Genomic DNA, 17,108 nt, shown 5'->3' with positions numbered 1-17,108 from the left:
ATTAGTTTCATTAATAAGTACACAGAGGATATTAATTATGTTCTTCGAATTATATTGGCAGTATTTTGTGATAGGCTTGATCCTATATATGGTAGCAAGGGGTGGCTATGTTTTATATAACAAACAAGAAGAGAAATATGAAGAGAAAATGTTGAAAAAGGACGATGATTACAAATCTTCTTACGACCGTAAGTAATTTTTCAAATTTTTACTCAATAAAGTTATCTATCATAGATGTTTAGATGATAGATAGTCCAGGGAACTCGCTCACAAGATTATAAACTTTGATTCTGCTTTCTCAAAAAAATTAAAACAGCCAAAGTGGGTTCACATAAATTGTGGCAAAAAATTCAAAATGCTGTATCATTATGGTAATTATTAATCTTGAGAATCGCAGTAACGAAAGTATATTAAACACATTTGAGACTGAAGGAAAACTGCGGAAAATATTTTCAGATTATCATCAGGTGATATAACCACAATCATAAACTATTAAGCTTGTCCACTGGAATTCCCCAAGTCAATATGTTTTTTGAAACAAGCTTTACTTGCGTTCTTCGACAATTCTGGCGATACCGAAGTGTTAAAGTGTTAAAATAAAGTGTTAGGGCTTAATTTCATTTCTTTTTATATGGCTGAAACTCATGAACGTGCATAACTGATTTAAACAAACTTGGTATTATTGGAGTGTTTATAGTTCCATTACATCCTTTCTACATTTGTCATGTTTCATTCCTAATATTGCCAATAGAGACCGATAAAGCAATAGATAATTGGAGAATCCTGCCAAAAGTAAATACATAAGTATGTTTTTTCTTTATAAAAATGTAGTAGAATGATGCCTTCGAATTTAATAATAAAATCTATAATTTAATAATTTCTGAATCATAAGAGCTTTCCAAGTTACAGAAAATTTTGTAAAAAAACATATAGGAACAAAATAATTAATGATAATATGCTAATTGATATAACTTGTCCAATTTCCAAACCAACTTAGATTTTATGACATTGGTACCCAGAGTATAATGGTAAATTTTTGTAAATAAACTTAAAATGGATAAAAATTGAAAGGTTTAATTGACTATATGTAATTATTGAAGCAGCGGTTACGTATCTATAGAAAGAAGTGTTGAACAATCATTTGAAAAATGAAAATGTAGTGACATTTTGATATTTTTTTCAAAAAAGGAGTGAGAAGCAAAATATTTAAAAAATGATGTGAAACTAATAACAAGGTTGATCCAATTTCAACGCAATGGAAAGTTTGGGGCTTTATGGGTTGGAAAAAACGCCATATATTTTTTAAGGGCTCTTATAGATTTCGTAGTTGAACAAACCATGTATAATCGATTTTCTGCACTTAATATAAATTAGTTCACAAAATTCATTCTATGCTTCCTAAGGGTGTAACTTTCAATCGAGTTATTTTTAACCTCAAAATTCGTAGCTCAGCTTATGACCCAAATTTTTGTAATCCCTTATATATTTATTAACTAAAACTAATGGAAAATTATTAATATATTAAATAATCAACAGCCTATATTATGTTATATTTTTTCATATCCGACAATTTCCAAATTCCGACAACGTTGTTCAAATGAGTCCTTGAACTCGATCAATTACGCGCACAAACTTTTATATTGTGTGAACTGTGGGCTTCCTCCACCCAGAAGATTAATCGGTTTTCCTCATTGACACATTGTCAGACTAAAGAGTTTTTTTTAAAAATACTGTTCTTAACACTGGTAATAAACTCATTACTCAATATAATAGAAATTATTTTTGTTCCCTCCAGATATTACGAAAAGATCTGGTAGCGGTTATGTCGGTTTCTTTTAACCAACAATTTGTCATCTAGTATGGAAATCTTTCAATACAGTACCGATCAAAATCAAATGGTTTTAGTGTGAAATGTCTCTAGATAGTATTCAGGACAGCATCCAAATTTTTTGCTACCACAAGAATTTTGTAGTGATTGGAATAAATGGAAATCGTAGGTTGCGGAATCAGGCGGGTAGATGAGGCTACTGCCACGCCAATTCATTGATTTTTTTCCAGTTTCATCTTGCACAGTGCGGTCTTGTACTTTTCCATTAGATATTTGTAATTATTCACAATAAGGATCAGCATAAATAGTTTATCCAGGCTTCAGCATTTCCATGTAAAATTCACCATACACAGAGGTGCCTGTTTGAGATGTAAATCTAGCTTTACATTATTTTGTTATGATTCATTTAAAGCAAGCCAATGTCTTTTGCGTTTTGCTTTATCATATATGTCCTATTTTTGTCTCCAGTAATCAAGCGATCACAAAATGGGTCGGTAAGGTGTCGTTGAAGCGATACGTTGCATGTGATGGATCGCTTAGCATTGGGACATATTATAGGGAATCCGAACACCTGCTTTGCTCAATTTTCTAATCTACTGTAAATTCTCTTGGACATTCGACCAATGTTAGTTGAGGGACTTTGAGCGCATACAACTGACAATAATTTCTTATACCCCTAATAAAAAGTCCCAATATTACCTTAAATGGATAGAAACCTCATGAATGATATTTTTCGAAAATTCCCTGCAACATTTACTATTACTTATATTATTATTATTACTTATTTTGTTGTATAATCCTCTTCTTTCAAATTATTTTTTTTTTAATTTGAAAGGATATATGATATAGTACATTCTTTCCAATATTTCGACTGTAAAATTAGTTTCTATAGACTCAAATTTGCCAGATATTCCGCAAATTCATTATTCTTTTCATTCGTCATGTTTTTTATTTATTTAATGCTTTCAAATTCTTTTATTGTCCTGGTTTCTCTCTAACGATATCACTTTTTTTGTTGATTTTTTGATAACTCTAATTCAAGTTGGTTTTTTGTTATATTAAAATGCAGATCTTTGCGTATCATTTGATTATATGATACCATGAGTGCAGATATTGTTGATATCTTTCCAAATATTCCTTCATTTGCGATTATTTTGCTCGTTTTGAATTGATATGACGATGTGTTGGTTACTCTAGACTCATTTGGTTAGAATGTAGCTGAGCTAAATAGTATTTTTGAAGTAAACTTCTCACTAGTGACCATTATCGAAAATTTCCAAAATTTTATTCAATTTTTATGACTTTATTGTACTGTTTTAATGGAAATCTGAACAGGTAAGAAAATGAAACTTTAACTACCATAAATATTCATAATTTTATCAAAACAACCACGTAGATGTATTAATCAGTATCAATTGCAATTTCCTGGTGAAGTAGAAGTGCTTCAAATGTTTCATTTTATTAAAAACAAATTTATTCATTTTCGTAATGATTTCATCAAATAATAGATAATAATCAATCAGTTAATTAAAGCGTGATCGTGGAGTAGAACCAGTAAAACATGCTACTAAGCAGAGCAGTTTTTCTAATTATTCCACATGGTAGAAAAGAGGAATTGAGAGCGTCAATGTGAAAATTTTTGATCCTATGTGTAGAGATAAAAATTTGAACAAAGATTCATGTACGTGTTGTCAATAACATTGAAACATGTTGAGAAGACTTGAAGTAAATCAGATTATTATACGAAAAATGCTCAATTCAAGCATTTCGTAACGCAATTCCTTCTAACGACATTCCAATATTATTTCCTGCAAATATTACCTGATTTCAAATTTTGAAGATCATTTGTTTTCAGGTCCTCTGTGTATTAGAAATACAAATTAAAAATCAAAATCCGTGAGGTTAGTGTCAATTTTGTTATTAAGTTAAAAATGTAAATATCTCAGATAAGGCTGTAAATTGCTTTCTTTGTTTCTAGCATACACTCTTTATATTTAGAATCGGTTTGACGCCCAAGTTCAGGTATCGGGTTGCCTCGAGCGCCAGATTTTTATCGTGGTATGTTCCACTTGCTCCTGGAATGATAACATGCTAGTTTCTTACGAAGCTTTTTGATGCACGGAGTCGTATAAGAAACCGAAATAACAGTTTAAACACAATTTTCGTTCCTTGTCATTAACACGACATATTGGGGTTTTGAATTTCTTGTATATTTGATCTTAAAGAATAAAACAAAATGAAACATTACTTAAAATCAGATAACATATAAGAATTGTGAAAAATACCTTCTCCCAATTTCAGTAACGTAAAACAGTTGAAATTTGTCAAATACAGTGTGAATTGATTGATTTCTACAACTAGATAATCAGGTAAATATTTACAATTTGTTTGCATAAGACCACAATAAACAAACTAGACCTACGGAAAGGAGATTGGTTGTTCTTTGTCCTGTATATTATCGAGAAAAACGAATCGGTTATAAAAGAGAGTCGACAGATTTGGTTTATAGAAAACTCCAAAATTTTAAACAAAGTTGGAAGCCCTTGTATATAAAAACAATGTCTTTCCGAATAAAAACAATAGGTCTGACTCATCACTGTATTATACACTCGATTAGAACTAAAATTTTAATACTCAAATTCAATTGTTCTCTCCGTATGTTTCAGTGAATTCATTCATGTCTTCATCTTCCTCATCATCCTCAGCTGAAGAAGAAGATGAAGACGGAGATCTCTCTCCAGCTCTTCCGAAGAATCTGAATCACATACAACTAAAATTTGAGAAGCTGCCTGTTGAAACTTCGATAAAAAAATCGCAGGAGTTTTTCAGTTTAATGGATAAAAGAAGAACAGTTCGTCATTTTAGCAATGAACCTGTACCAATTGAAATAATCCATAATATTATCAGGACTGCAGGTGTGATTATTAAGTATTAAGTTTACTCCAACCAATACAAAGTAGGATACAATAATAAGCTGAAAATATTTCGGATTAAGATTAATATATGAAAATTCTCAATTACTTTTTAAAAGTTATACTGCTGTGTTGAAAAATAAACGTATGCTAAACGTAATTTCAATTTTGAAGCACGTAAGCTCTCAAATACGTATAGTGTTATCTCAAAATAGCTTCATTATTCCTTGAAATCCGAGAGACTGCACTGTTGGAAATAGACATTAGTCTTTACAGAATATAATCCAAACGAGTGAAAGAATATACAGTCATCATCTATCTTAGTTCATATAGAATTTTTTTATTAGGATCAATACTTCCAAATACTAGTTGTGTGCAATAATATGATTTCTAGTGGTAATCTAGTGCCTTGGGTATCAATGAATCACCACACAAACCTATAGCTCCCATACTTTACAAATTTGATTTCATTCTTCTCTAAAATTTCGCTGTCAGTTTCCTCGTTTATGAAAGAAAAGGGTTTTAAGAATTATAACATTGGGCTGATGGAAAGTGGAATTCACTAAATTGGATGATAATAGATCAGTAATATTTTTATTTCACAAGATACGATAGAGAAATATGAGGATAGGACCAGAAGTACCTGCCCCAACAAAGAAAACACAAAATATTGAAAATAAAAAGATATTTACTTATCAACGTAATCTTCTTTTAGCTCCTCGAAATAGCCATTAACTACCGACATCACCTCTTCATTTGTTGGAAAATCTTTGACCACCAAACTGTTTTTGGGAACAGAGAATAATCCGAGGCGGCAAAATCTGGCAAATATGGTTCATGAGGTAGCAATTCAAATTTTAACTCATTAATTTTAGCCAATAACGGATGTGGGAGCTGGTGAATTATCTTGATAAAACAACACTGTTTTCTTAGCCAAATGCGGCCGCTTTTGCTCTTCACTTCGCTCAAATGTTGTAATAAGTTCACATAATACTCGCTGTTGGTAGTTTCTCTTTTTTCAAGATAGTCAACGAAAATTATCCCACGTGCATTCCAAATAAAAAACTGCAGATGGAACGATCTTTTACTGTCTTTTGAGCCGGTTCTCTCTTTTCAGTCCACTGTATTGATTTTTATCTTGTTTCGGGTGTGATATGATGGACCCACGTTTCACCCATGGTTAGGAAACAGCGCAAAAATTCGGCTTCATTTCTGTGAAATATTGCCAAACACTCGATGGAAACATCTTCACTACTTCCATTGGAAGCAAACGCAGCACCCATCTTGCGCCCAGTCTAAATTTTCAGTTCATATGGTATGTACAGCATTATTTAAAATGTCTTCAATGTCTGATAGCTTGCACACTTTCAGTTAACGATCAACTAGTACCCCTTTGTGGATTTTCATTACTGGAGTCGTCACCTCATTTGATCGACCACTGCAATAGTGGTCTTCGCAGGTCGCACGGCCTCATTCAAACTCTGCTAACCAATATTTAACTGTTGATGTTTCCTCCAGAGTAGAATCTATTTCAGCTTTTGTATTAGTTGGGCTAAAGCCTTCCAAATAAACGTATTGTATCACAAAACGATGATCCATATTCACAAATTCACTGAAAACGTTATTGAAAATTATAAATTTTTCATTTTTCATCATTTAAACTGCTAGTTGCTTCTGTAAAATATAATATTACAGGGACTGCTCCTAGTGGGGCGCATACCGAACCTTGGACGTACGTTGTAGTAGGCTCTCAAGAAATTAAGCAACAAATTAGAGAAATAGTTGAAAATGAAGAAGAAACTAACTACAAAAAACGAATGGGTAAAGTTTGGACAACAGATCTGAAACCTTTAAAGACAAATTGGTTGAAGCAATATCTAACCGACGCTCCTTATTTGATTTTGGTATTCAAGCAGCTTTATAGTTTCAAAGACGATGGAAAAAAGAAATTACATTATTATAATGAACAAAGTGTATCTTTAGCTTCAGGAATTTTGTTGGCAGCTATACATGTAAGTGTCGCCTTTGTATAAAACATTCATTATCCGATGTGTATCCATAAAAATACACAGTACTCACAGTTGATACCTGTATGAACGAACAAAACTCAATATTTTCCGTATTCATGCTAGATGCACTTTTCTTACATTTCTTATATTGGAGGTAGCGCGACAATTTAGGAATGTTTATAGGGGGGAGGTCATAGCTCCAACTCGCAGTGTTCGGCAACTGCACATTATCAGTAAGAGAAGTAAAACTAAACTTAACTAACTTTTATAATAATTAACTTACCACTAGTTTTACAACTACTTTTCTAATTTATTTAAATTCATTAATTACTTTTCTATTTCGTTCCATTGACTATAACTAACACCTAACTAAATAAATTCCGTTATATACACAAATCGAAGCTCTCAATAATTCTAGAAAATAAACAAACAAAACAAAAAAAGGACCTTCCTAGAGATTAGTTCGTAGCAGTACAATAAAAAATTTAATTACTTTCAGCTGATTTTCGAACCTTGCAATGCTATTTCCACTCCTTGAATTTTATGTTAGATTATGTTCACTTTCTTCTTTCACGTAGCAGTATATCCATTTTTTTTATAAAATAGTACCACAACTTATTGGCCAAACAAGCAAAAAATACAATTGAGGACTTATTGGTTTTAAGTCAAACTTTTTCAAAAGTCACAAAATAATATCAGCCTATTTTGTAAATGATATACTGTAAAAGAAAGAATAAAATAAGATACATAATAAAACTTATCAACTAAAATTATATAATATTATTTAATTGAATAAAATTGAGTGAAAATTGCACTAAAGAATATGCAAAAGAATGTTTAGCATAAATCTTAGTATAACTATTCTTTGAGGTCAATTTAAATAAGAAATGTTGATGATGACAAAGTTGCAAAAATATTTTGTGAATATATAGGCACAGAAATTGGTTATAGAAATTATACATTTGTCGACTTCCGTCTATCAACGAAAGGATTTGCAGCTGCGTAATATCAATCTATCGCATCTATTCTATATTTGAAATATCTTTTGGCTAAAAACTCATATGTTTATTCTAATAAAATTATTATGAAATTTGTCAAACCAAATTCTTTCAATTGAAAAAACTTCTGTAAATAAAAAAATGCAACGCAACGATTTGACCATGAAGCAAAAACCAAACTACGCGTCCGTCTACGTATTTTCATTATTATCCATTATTATATCTATTAATTTCTTCATCGTTGTCATTTTCTAAATTACTATCACTTAAAAATTAATAGCACCATCGTTTGGGAAAATTATATATCTTTTTTTTTTCGTTGTAGCACCATCTATATTAAAAGGGTGCATGAGTTATCTGAAGGGGCTTGATTAGTGGTTATACAAAGAAGTGACTACTATGCTAAAATCATTAATTAATGAGATAGGTAAAATATTTAACAGACAACATAGTAGGATCATGCCAATCACAAGCCAATAATGAGTGAATAATCTCCATTGGAATGTTTCTTCAATTTTTGTCTAAATTACGAGTTTCATTGAAAAAACTTAACATTGCGAAGAATAAGTGATCAAAAAAATTTTTGTCTTCATATTTTTCAGTATGCTGGACTAGTATCTCTTACTTCAACGCCTCTAAACTGTGGACCGGCATTAAGGGCCCTCTTACAAAGACCAAGCTCAGAAAAACTAACACTTCTCATACCTGTGGGATACCCAGCAGATGACTGTCTAGTACCAGATCTCAAACGTAAACCTTTAGAAGAAATTTTAGTAGAAATTTAGTAGTTTCTATATTGATATTTGAATTAAATACATTAGAAACGATATTTCGATAATTATATAAGTTTTTCTTTGTTCTTGAATGCCGTGCTATTGTTGAAATTGTTATTTTGAATAGTCTTTCATTACTTTTTGTGTGTCATTAGAGTGTTTAAAACGTAATATGTAATTTGCACGGAAAATGTACTAGCGGGGACTTCACATGAGAGACTCAAAAAAATTTAAACTCGATCTCTTTTTGAGAAAACGATTTTATTTATGTTCAAAGAAATCACCAATGCACTCTTTTAACTGGAGTTTGCACCACCTATGAGCTTTAAGGCAGCCATTTTATGGAATTTTCTCAGAAAATTAATGAAATAAAACGACCCCGTAAATGTTTTTAATGTTGAAAAAACATTAGAAATCACACATGGCCTAATCAGGTGAAATTGATGGATACTCGATGACTGTTGCTATATACATTATCGTGAATAACAACCCTCGAATAAGAACTGCAGGTAAACATTTGTACAGTAGCCTTGGAAAGTGATACAGTGTGGATTGGAGTACTGTCATGAAGCAATCGCACACCTTGGATGATTTTGCCACACCTTTTTTCGATAATTTTTTGACGCAAATATCTCAGTAGGTCAGTATAGTATGTTGTGTTCACGTTTGTATTTGATTCCGTCAATCAAACGTATCCCCTCACAGTCCTAAAATATTGTAGTTATCACTTTTTTGGTGCTCTTCGTGACCTTTACTTTTTTGACACGGGCTCTCCTTTCCGATGCCATTCCATGGCATCTTTTGGATCTCACTGGTTACAATCCTTAGTACACTTGTTTTGAAAATGACGGTCTGCGCTGCAATTTATTTTGTTATTAGGCGCCGGTCTCTTAGAACTTCCACTAATTTAATGTTTTCTGAAGTAATCACCTCACAAGACCTCCCGCACGTGAGTCATCTTCTAATGATTCTCGTCCCTAGCGGAACAACTTTCTTCGGCCAATTTTTAATTGTTCAAAATGATGGATACAAGTCACGGTAAATGCCACATTTTTCTAAACACCTTGACTGATTGATCGTTCGAGCTTTAGGTACTATAATAAACGTAAAAGTTCAAACTTTTTGTAAAGCTGGTTGAGACTTATCAGTGAAGCGCGGATAAAAATTTCTGCGAACACAATCTATTTACTATATGAGGCCAGGAACTTATGAACAGCACGACGTACGTTTCATCACCTGTTATTTTTTTAAAATGATCAGAATGTTTCTCACTCGATCCGCTTTTGGCCAATTGTACGTCCCATTTTCCAACTGAACTATCCGCACATCCTCTATATCCCCTTTAAATTCACTATACAATGGAAGCACCATTGCTCGTGAAGGACTTCCCTCATCAAATGCGCGTTACAACTGGTAATGACTTGAAATCAAAGTAGATCATGGAATCATATGTACAGCTATTGACTCATATAGCAGAATTCATATTTTGTAAAATGTATCAATACAGAAAAATAAAATGCTTATTGTATTCCTTAATTTTTTTAAGTTTAATGTGAAAAAAAGTTTACCGTGATCTAAAACGAGACTCTCCGAAAAGTGTCTCATTTAGTCTCAGGTTTCGAGATCATGTGAACCCCAAACAGTTATTGTTGTTATTGTGATTTGATATATTCGTAAACAATAAAATATACAGATATTATTATTTCGATTTTTTCTTGTTCTCACATTATTCGAGGATTGGCTGTAAAATGGGTGGCTAGATCGTTGAGCTGGGATAATTTCTAAGCATATTTTTTGTTGATCTCGATGTCGATTTGTAGATATTTATATTTCGTTTCGTAATGGCTTTCATCCACTCAGTCGTGGCCATACAAATGTCAGTAGTAGATATAGTATCAAAACATTTGCTATTGGTTCAATTTTTTATTTTAGGCAAGTATCAGAAATCAGATGGTGCTAAATTTGGTAAGTAGGCAATGTCGACAAGATTTTTAGCTAAAGAATTTTAAATACCAATCAAAATAAGTTTAGTTCAAACTATTATTATCTTTGGGAGAAGAAAAAAAAAAGAAACAATCAAAATAGAGTCAATAATATAAAAATTTCTTTATTCGCAGATCTAATCGGTGCGTAAAAAGAAATTCAATAGATATCCAACCCAATATCTATACCTATGTTGTTAACTGATATAGCCGTTGTATTGATTCGCCCTTTCGCATAAGCTGTCGGTGTATTTGAGAATGTAAACAAATAAAATGAAATCAACCTTATTACTCAATATATAGAGTATATTTTCTAATGCTGCCAAATAATAGACGTTCCTTCCTTTGGTAAGAGCAGCTTTACGATTTTTATTGTGCCATCTTTTCATTCGTTACAAAAATTATGATCAAGTGAAAAAAAATCAACGAATCAACTGTATGATCGATAAAGAAAGTCTGAAGATAAAATATGGTCGTCCGTAGCTATAGAACAAATAGAAGTGACGTAGTCATTATGGATCGAAGACTGCAATAAAAAAAGTGTGCTTCTGAGGGGTCCAACGGTCCGAGAGAAAGCAAAGTATCTTTACACATATTTTAAAGTGCCTGGTGGTAGTTGTAGTGGTGAATGTCAAGATGGAGGATCTCAAACATCGGAAGGAGATACAATCATCCCATAGCATTGCAAAAAGATATCCAGAAGAAGGTTCTTTCAAGACGATCCAAATCCAACAAAAGTTGTTGCGCACGAGGCAATTCAAAGAAAATGGTCGCCTGTTTTTCGGAATAACTGGACATACCGCCACCGTTCCATTAGAGCAACGTAGAACGGTCAATTCTGAATGGTGTACCAGCAAATGTTTGCCACAAGTGTTTGAAAAAATCATTCAAAATTTATCTTTCTCAAAGCTCTCTTTCTCAGTCAAATATACTATTCTGAACGATTTCTTCTAATAATTCATAAATTTACACATTTAACTTACTAAAAACTACAATTAAATAATTTTTTTGTTTAATATCTAGATTTTATGAAATGATTATGGTGCAAGACAAAACATTTTCCTATTAGATTTTTTTTGTAATTGGTATAAAATTGTTTTTATATTTTACACCTGGTATTTAACAAAAACATAATGTTTAAAAATTTCGACACCCCGTATAAATTATTATAGTACATGAAAGATTGAGTTTGAAAATAACCGAGTCCCAACCATTTTTATTTAAATTAATATTAGAACTATTGAATTTAATCTGAATTACAAGATAATAAAAAAAAATATCTTATGGATTCATATCGCACTTAAAGATACAAAAGTGATATTTTCTACTGTTAACAACGGCGCAGTCCAACTGAATATTGGATATAAATAGATTTTAATAACGTTTTAAACCAATCGAGAAATAGATAGGCCAGGTATCGAAAACAACAACGAATAGATATTGTGTCTCAATGTATTACCTATATTATACGGCATGCAGTCCACCCTACCGTTTCTCGGCCGAGGGCCAAATTGTAAAGTAATATAATAAAAAAATTTTTCATAGAAAATTAGTACCATCATACAATCTTTTAGTATTTTAACATATACTAACTGCAATAAATAAGAATTTTCATTCAGTAGATTACATATGTTTGGTAATTGAAATTTCAGTGCAATTGGAGTCCAATTTTAACGTCTCTATTACTAACATTGATTTCAAATTTTTTGATAGTGAAAACAGTGAAAATCTCTACTTGGAACTAACGTATTTCATTTTCGAAGTCTTTTCGCACACACACGTGGATCCAAAAACACGCATTGAGTATGATTTTAAAATCTCTTTTAGTAATATAATTCTTTGAAGCAATCTTGGACCTCTGCCTAGAACAAACGATAGTTGTCCCTCCATTCAAAATTGTACTAGATTTGACGCTCTAAGCCAGCGTCGAAGGTCAACATGAAATTGCTCGTTTAAACTGAGCATGTAAATCTTATATTTAAATTCAGCCTTATCATCAGAATCATCTAGTCAATTAATTTGATCGTGGCGCCAAATCCTAAGTAACTCTCGAGGTTTGGTTTTTTAATTACTAATAAATTATCTTAATGAAACTTGCTCAGTAAGTAGTTTTAATAAAAAATTAGTTTAATATCCAGTTTTCATCACTCAGCTATATTCTACTTTACTGATGATTCACAGTTAGAAGTGAAGATGATGCCAATTAAAATCTGGTAGAAAGTGTTTAACTCCACGAACCAATTAAAACCGCTTGTTGGTTTGGTCTTGAGTTCAGATTAGAATCTTCCAACGAAATGTTACACTCTGATAAATCGCAGTAACAACGAAATTGGTCAGCGGTTACACCCCTTCCCTTGCAATTGCGAGCCATTGGGAATGTCGAAAATGAGAAAAACGTCGATGGACATCACATTCGCCATCGAGGTTTTATCCAGGAAAATCGTTGTTTCCTCCTTCGTAGAATGATAGACCAAATTTTTGAAATTATATATTCAAAAATTCAAATAGCAATATCTTTCTAAGAATATTGACTTTGTTTTATTTGTTTTTGTTAAATTAGATCGTTCAACTTTCAAAGGAAATTATGTTAGGGTTAATAATGTCATTTGGATCAACCTTGAATTTTTATAGAATTTGATGTTTCAAAATCTACAAGTTATGCACAGATTACAATATGGTCATCAGTTTTTCCATTAATATTGTGATCATCATGAGCAATTGAACAACAAAATTAATTGCTTCTAATAGGACGGATTTTAATTTTAACGATAATTAAATAACAAAATATAACAACTTCCATAATTAAGTCGAATCACGTTTTGAACATGGATTAATTATAATTTTTCTCATTGTACCACGATTCTTAATTAATTGATGTGAGTAATTTTTCATTTTTTTATATATAAACAATGTTCTTATTTCTATATTATATTTATGACCATAATTTCAGTTCCAGACAATGAATATTCAAAATATTCGGAAGCTCCGAAAATGTATCATAAAGAGTACACTTTGTTATTTTATTACCATAACCCCCCACAACACAAATCATGATAGTACTTAATTTTTTGTATTGTAAATCGACTTGGTTTGTACTGCTGCAAAATATTTGAAAACACCACTTTATAATTATTTTTTTGGTATCCAAATACGGGCATTTATCAGATGGGTAGGTAAATTCGGCCAGACCAGAGAAATTTGGCATACAATATTTGTACGTGTAAACTCCGCTAGATTTTAGGCCAGTTTCCTCTAATCGGCATTAGTGAACCTACCAGAGCTGTTTATTAACTTCCCTCCCAGTTCTTCTCCCTTTCAGGCTCGAGAGATAAGACATACTTCACCAATTTTGAAGTCTTGCAGTTCTCGGAACCTAACGTAATTAATTCTTCTTAAGGATTCACCAATTGTATAAATTGATAGACTGCATTTTTTTGTGCACTTCCATCTAGTTTCACCAGTAGTATAACCAAAGCAATACTTATATTGTTTCTACTATGACCAAAGATTTACAATTTCTTTCAACTTCCATTATTAGACCAGCGTAGAAGTCATCGAAAATAATAAAAAGCAGAGAAACATTATAGTAGGATGAAACCTATTAGAAAAGACCGAGAATATAAAAAGAATGAAGGGTAAAATAAATTACAGGTGATTCGAGCTCGGGCAGGGGGGGTGAGTTTTTAATAGTAAAAAATGGTTTTTTGCTTTCCGCATAGTTCTACAGAAAAAAAAAATAAATGGTAAAGTTGTAGGTGAACAAATGATTTACAACTATTGTTCTTACACTTTTTTCATATAACTAACAAAATGTATGAAAAATTGGAAAAACCATGTTTTTGGTTTTTTATTTATATCTTTTAGAAATTTCATAAAAATTTACATTTCTATGTCCTATACACACTGTAATTTCTCTGATTTAAAATATTTATTTTTTTTACCCTATTTTGGTATAAGATCCAGAAAGCACTCTAATTTTCAGTCGAAAAATCTCACGTCAAAATAATTTATTTTTTTGGTAAGTTTTTTGTTCGTCGAAATATCTACTTTCTAATGGTGTAAGAAATATAGAAAACTATGGAGCATTTTCTATAAAATGCAATAAAACGAATAAGATTTTTTTTTCATTATGGACAATGTAAAATGCAAAAATTTATGCTCAAATTGTCATCGTTCTGAAAAATGCTCCAGCGTGGAAGAAAAAGCACCAGGAGTGAGTTGATTCAAATGGAAGTCTGGATGAAAAACCAACTAGAAGTAATATTGGAGATGAAGACGGTGATGGTCTTGAAGATTTCGAAGATATACTGGAATCGGGAAGGTTTGTCAAAAACTAATGATTAAGGAATGCCATCGAAAATACAAAAACTTATGGAAAAGCAATTATAATATAAGATAAGGTGATCCTAAATAACAAGATTAATGAATTTAAAAATATTATTATGAATAACGTAATCAGTATAAAGTATGTCAATTCAATAGTACGACTTACATTTATGTATATTGAGATTTTCTATGACATAAATGTTATAAGAATTTCTATATTTTTTATACCATCAAAAAATAGATATTTCGACTAACAAAAAACCCACTTTTTAAAAAATCGATTATTTCGACATGAAATTTTTCGATTGAAAATTAGGGTGCTTTTTGGATCTTAAGCCAAAATATGGTGAAAAAATAAATATTTTAAATCAAAAAGTGTGTTTAGTACATAGTATGGTAAGCTTTCACGAAATTTCGTGATAAAAAAAATTTTTAGAAGATGTAAAAAAACCGAAATCATGGTTTTTTCAATTTTGCACATAAGTTTTGAGATTATGTGAAAAAAGTGTAACAACAATAGTTGTAGAGCTTTTGATTACATACAACTTTACGATTTAACTTTTTTCTGTAGAGATTATAGTTTTGAAGGAAATAAAAAAATCATTTTTTATCCTTAAACTTATCGCCCCTGGTCTATTTATGTATTTATGTATAAAATTATATTGGAAATAAATTGTAATAATGTCTTATTAAATATTGAGCCAGATTTATTTTTTCTAAATCCAATACACCGGTCTACAAAGCCGAGATAAAATCATTATCAAGGTTTCAAAACTGCAGGAAAGGCAAAGCTATGTGGAATGAGGTACAGAGGAGAGTCGACTAGCCCACTATTACAACCTCGTATTTGAACTGACATTTGCGAACATGAGGCTTGATTTCTCTCTAATGTAAACAATAACAGTCGACAAAAATAATGTTAAATAGTGGTACCATTAATACATATTACACAACAAGATAAAAACATTCCATAAAATCAATAATTCCGCAGTGCGCTATGGATTTATTTTAAGTGATTTTAAAATACCGGTGCTACCTGGAAGTTAGTGCGTATAGGTGTGTTTTGAGACAACAGGTGGTGATTTTATAAACGTGACATGGAGTCGAAAGGTGCAGTTTTCGAAAAGAATTTCACCAAAACTCCCGTGCCCTTGTCAAAGTCGCCGGCTACTTCACCGTCTATACGCAACATGACGCAAACGGTGATTGTGTCACTTGCTGAGACTGTGACACATGATATCACGTATGGTATGTAGCATTGAAGATTTTATAGAACGGTGAATTATAGATATATATCTATGATTAGAGATAATATTTTGGCGGGACTGTTTCATGCCAATTAACGGCATTATTTTTGTTTGATTATATTGTAAGTTCTTGAAAAATATTTTGAAATAATCTAGGAATAAGGAAATTATTTTTTTTTAAATATTACAATCAAATTTCCAATATATATGAATTGGAATTTAATTTAATAATAAATGCATGAGAGTAATAAATTTCCGTGACGCCGTTGTAAATGTAATCCAAGAAATTAAAATGTCCTCAAAATAATTTCTTGATTATTGAGAAACTAGCCTCATCCTGAATGAGAGTTTAGGGTCTTCTCTATTGTCAATACATAAAAAATAAGTGTTCAGTGTTGTTATCAGTGACATAGGCTTAGAATGAAATAAATAAAATAAAACTACTGTTTTTTTTTGCTTATGGAATATACCGAGTATAATTGAATAATATTGAATATATGGAAACGAATATCTTCACAATAATATAATTACATTGAACTTTTTATTATGAAACAGAATAATATTTATTTTTATGTGATATAAGTCACAAAATTCAAACTTTTTTTGTCACACGAAAACTTATACTTATGTCTAAAAGCTTTTACTTATACTTATCATTGAAAATCATTGAAACAACCTTAAATGAACACGTAAACACATCGGAAGAACAACAAGGAATCAGGAGAAATCGATCAACCATAGACACCATCTTCACAATCAGACAAGTAGTTGAAAAAGCTATAGAAACGGCAAGCCCGCGTAAATGTACTTCATAGATCTCACCAAAGCATTCAACAGGGTGAGGCTAAGCGACGTAGTAGACATCCTAAGAAAGAAATACGTTCCGAAAACCATAAAAGACATAAGATATTTAAACTATAACGCATCCACTCACATATTAATTAAACAAAACCTGACAGAGGAAATATAAACACCAACGGGTATCCGACAGGGAGACTCCTTAAGCCCGTAACTGTTCAACCTGATAATGGAC

At 31.5% G+C, this 17,108-nt stretch overlaps 2 protein-coding genes across 2 annotated transcripts in view; both read left to right on the top strand.

Annotated features, from left to right (window-relative positions):
• The first annotated feature begins 148 nt into the window (after positions 1–148).
• Positions 149–10,155, top strand: LOC130441696 (iodotyrosine deiodinase 1). The gene is made up of 4 exons (XM_056775479.1): positions 149–188; positions 4,495–4,743; positions 6,436–6,752; positions 8,350–10,155. The coding sequence occupies exons 1-4, from the start codon at positions 149–151 to the stop codon at positions 8,530–8,532; spliced, it is 789 nt and encodes a 262-aa protein (XP_056631457.1). The 3' UTR covers positions 8,533–10,155.
• Positions 10,156–15,635: 5,480 nt separating this feature from the next.
• LOC130441269 (ribosomal protein S6 kinase alpha-5-like) overlaps positions 15,636–17,108 on the top strand; it is a 193,218-nt gene continuing 191,745 nt past the window's right edge. Inside the window, exon 1 of the mRNA XM_056774865.1 lies at positions 15,636–16,076. Within this exon, the coding sequence (XP_056630843.1) occupies positions 15,926–16,076 (151 nt within the window). The 5' untranslated portion in view covers positions 15,636–15,925. The remainder of the gene's footprint in view (positions 16,077–17,108) is intronic.

The sequence above is a fragment of the Diorhabda sublineata genome, chromosome 3 (assembly GCF_026230105.1).
Source record: "Diorhabda sublineata isolate icDioSubl1.1 chromosome 3, icDioSubl1.1, whole genome shotgun sequence".
In the NCBI taxonomy this organism is placed as follows: domain Eukaryota; kingdom Metazoa; phylum Arthropoda; class Insecta; order Coleoptera; family Chrysomelidae; genus Diorhabda; species Diorhabda sublineata.
The sequence above is the reverse complement of the archived record's forward strand: the minus strand, read 5'-3'. Positions and strand labels throughout refer to the sequence as shown.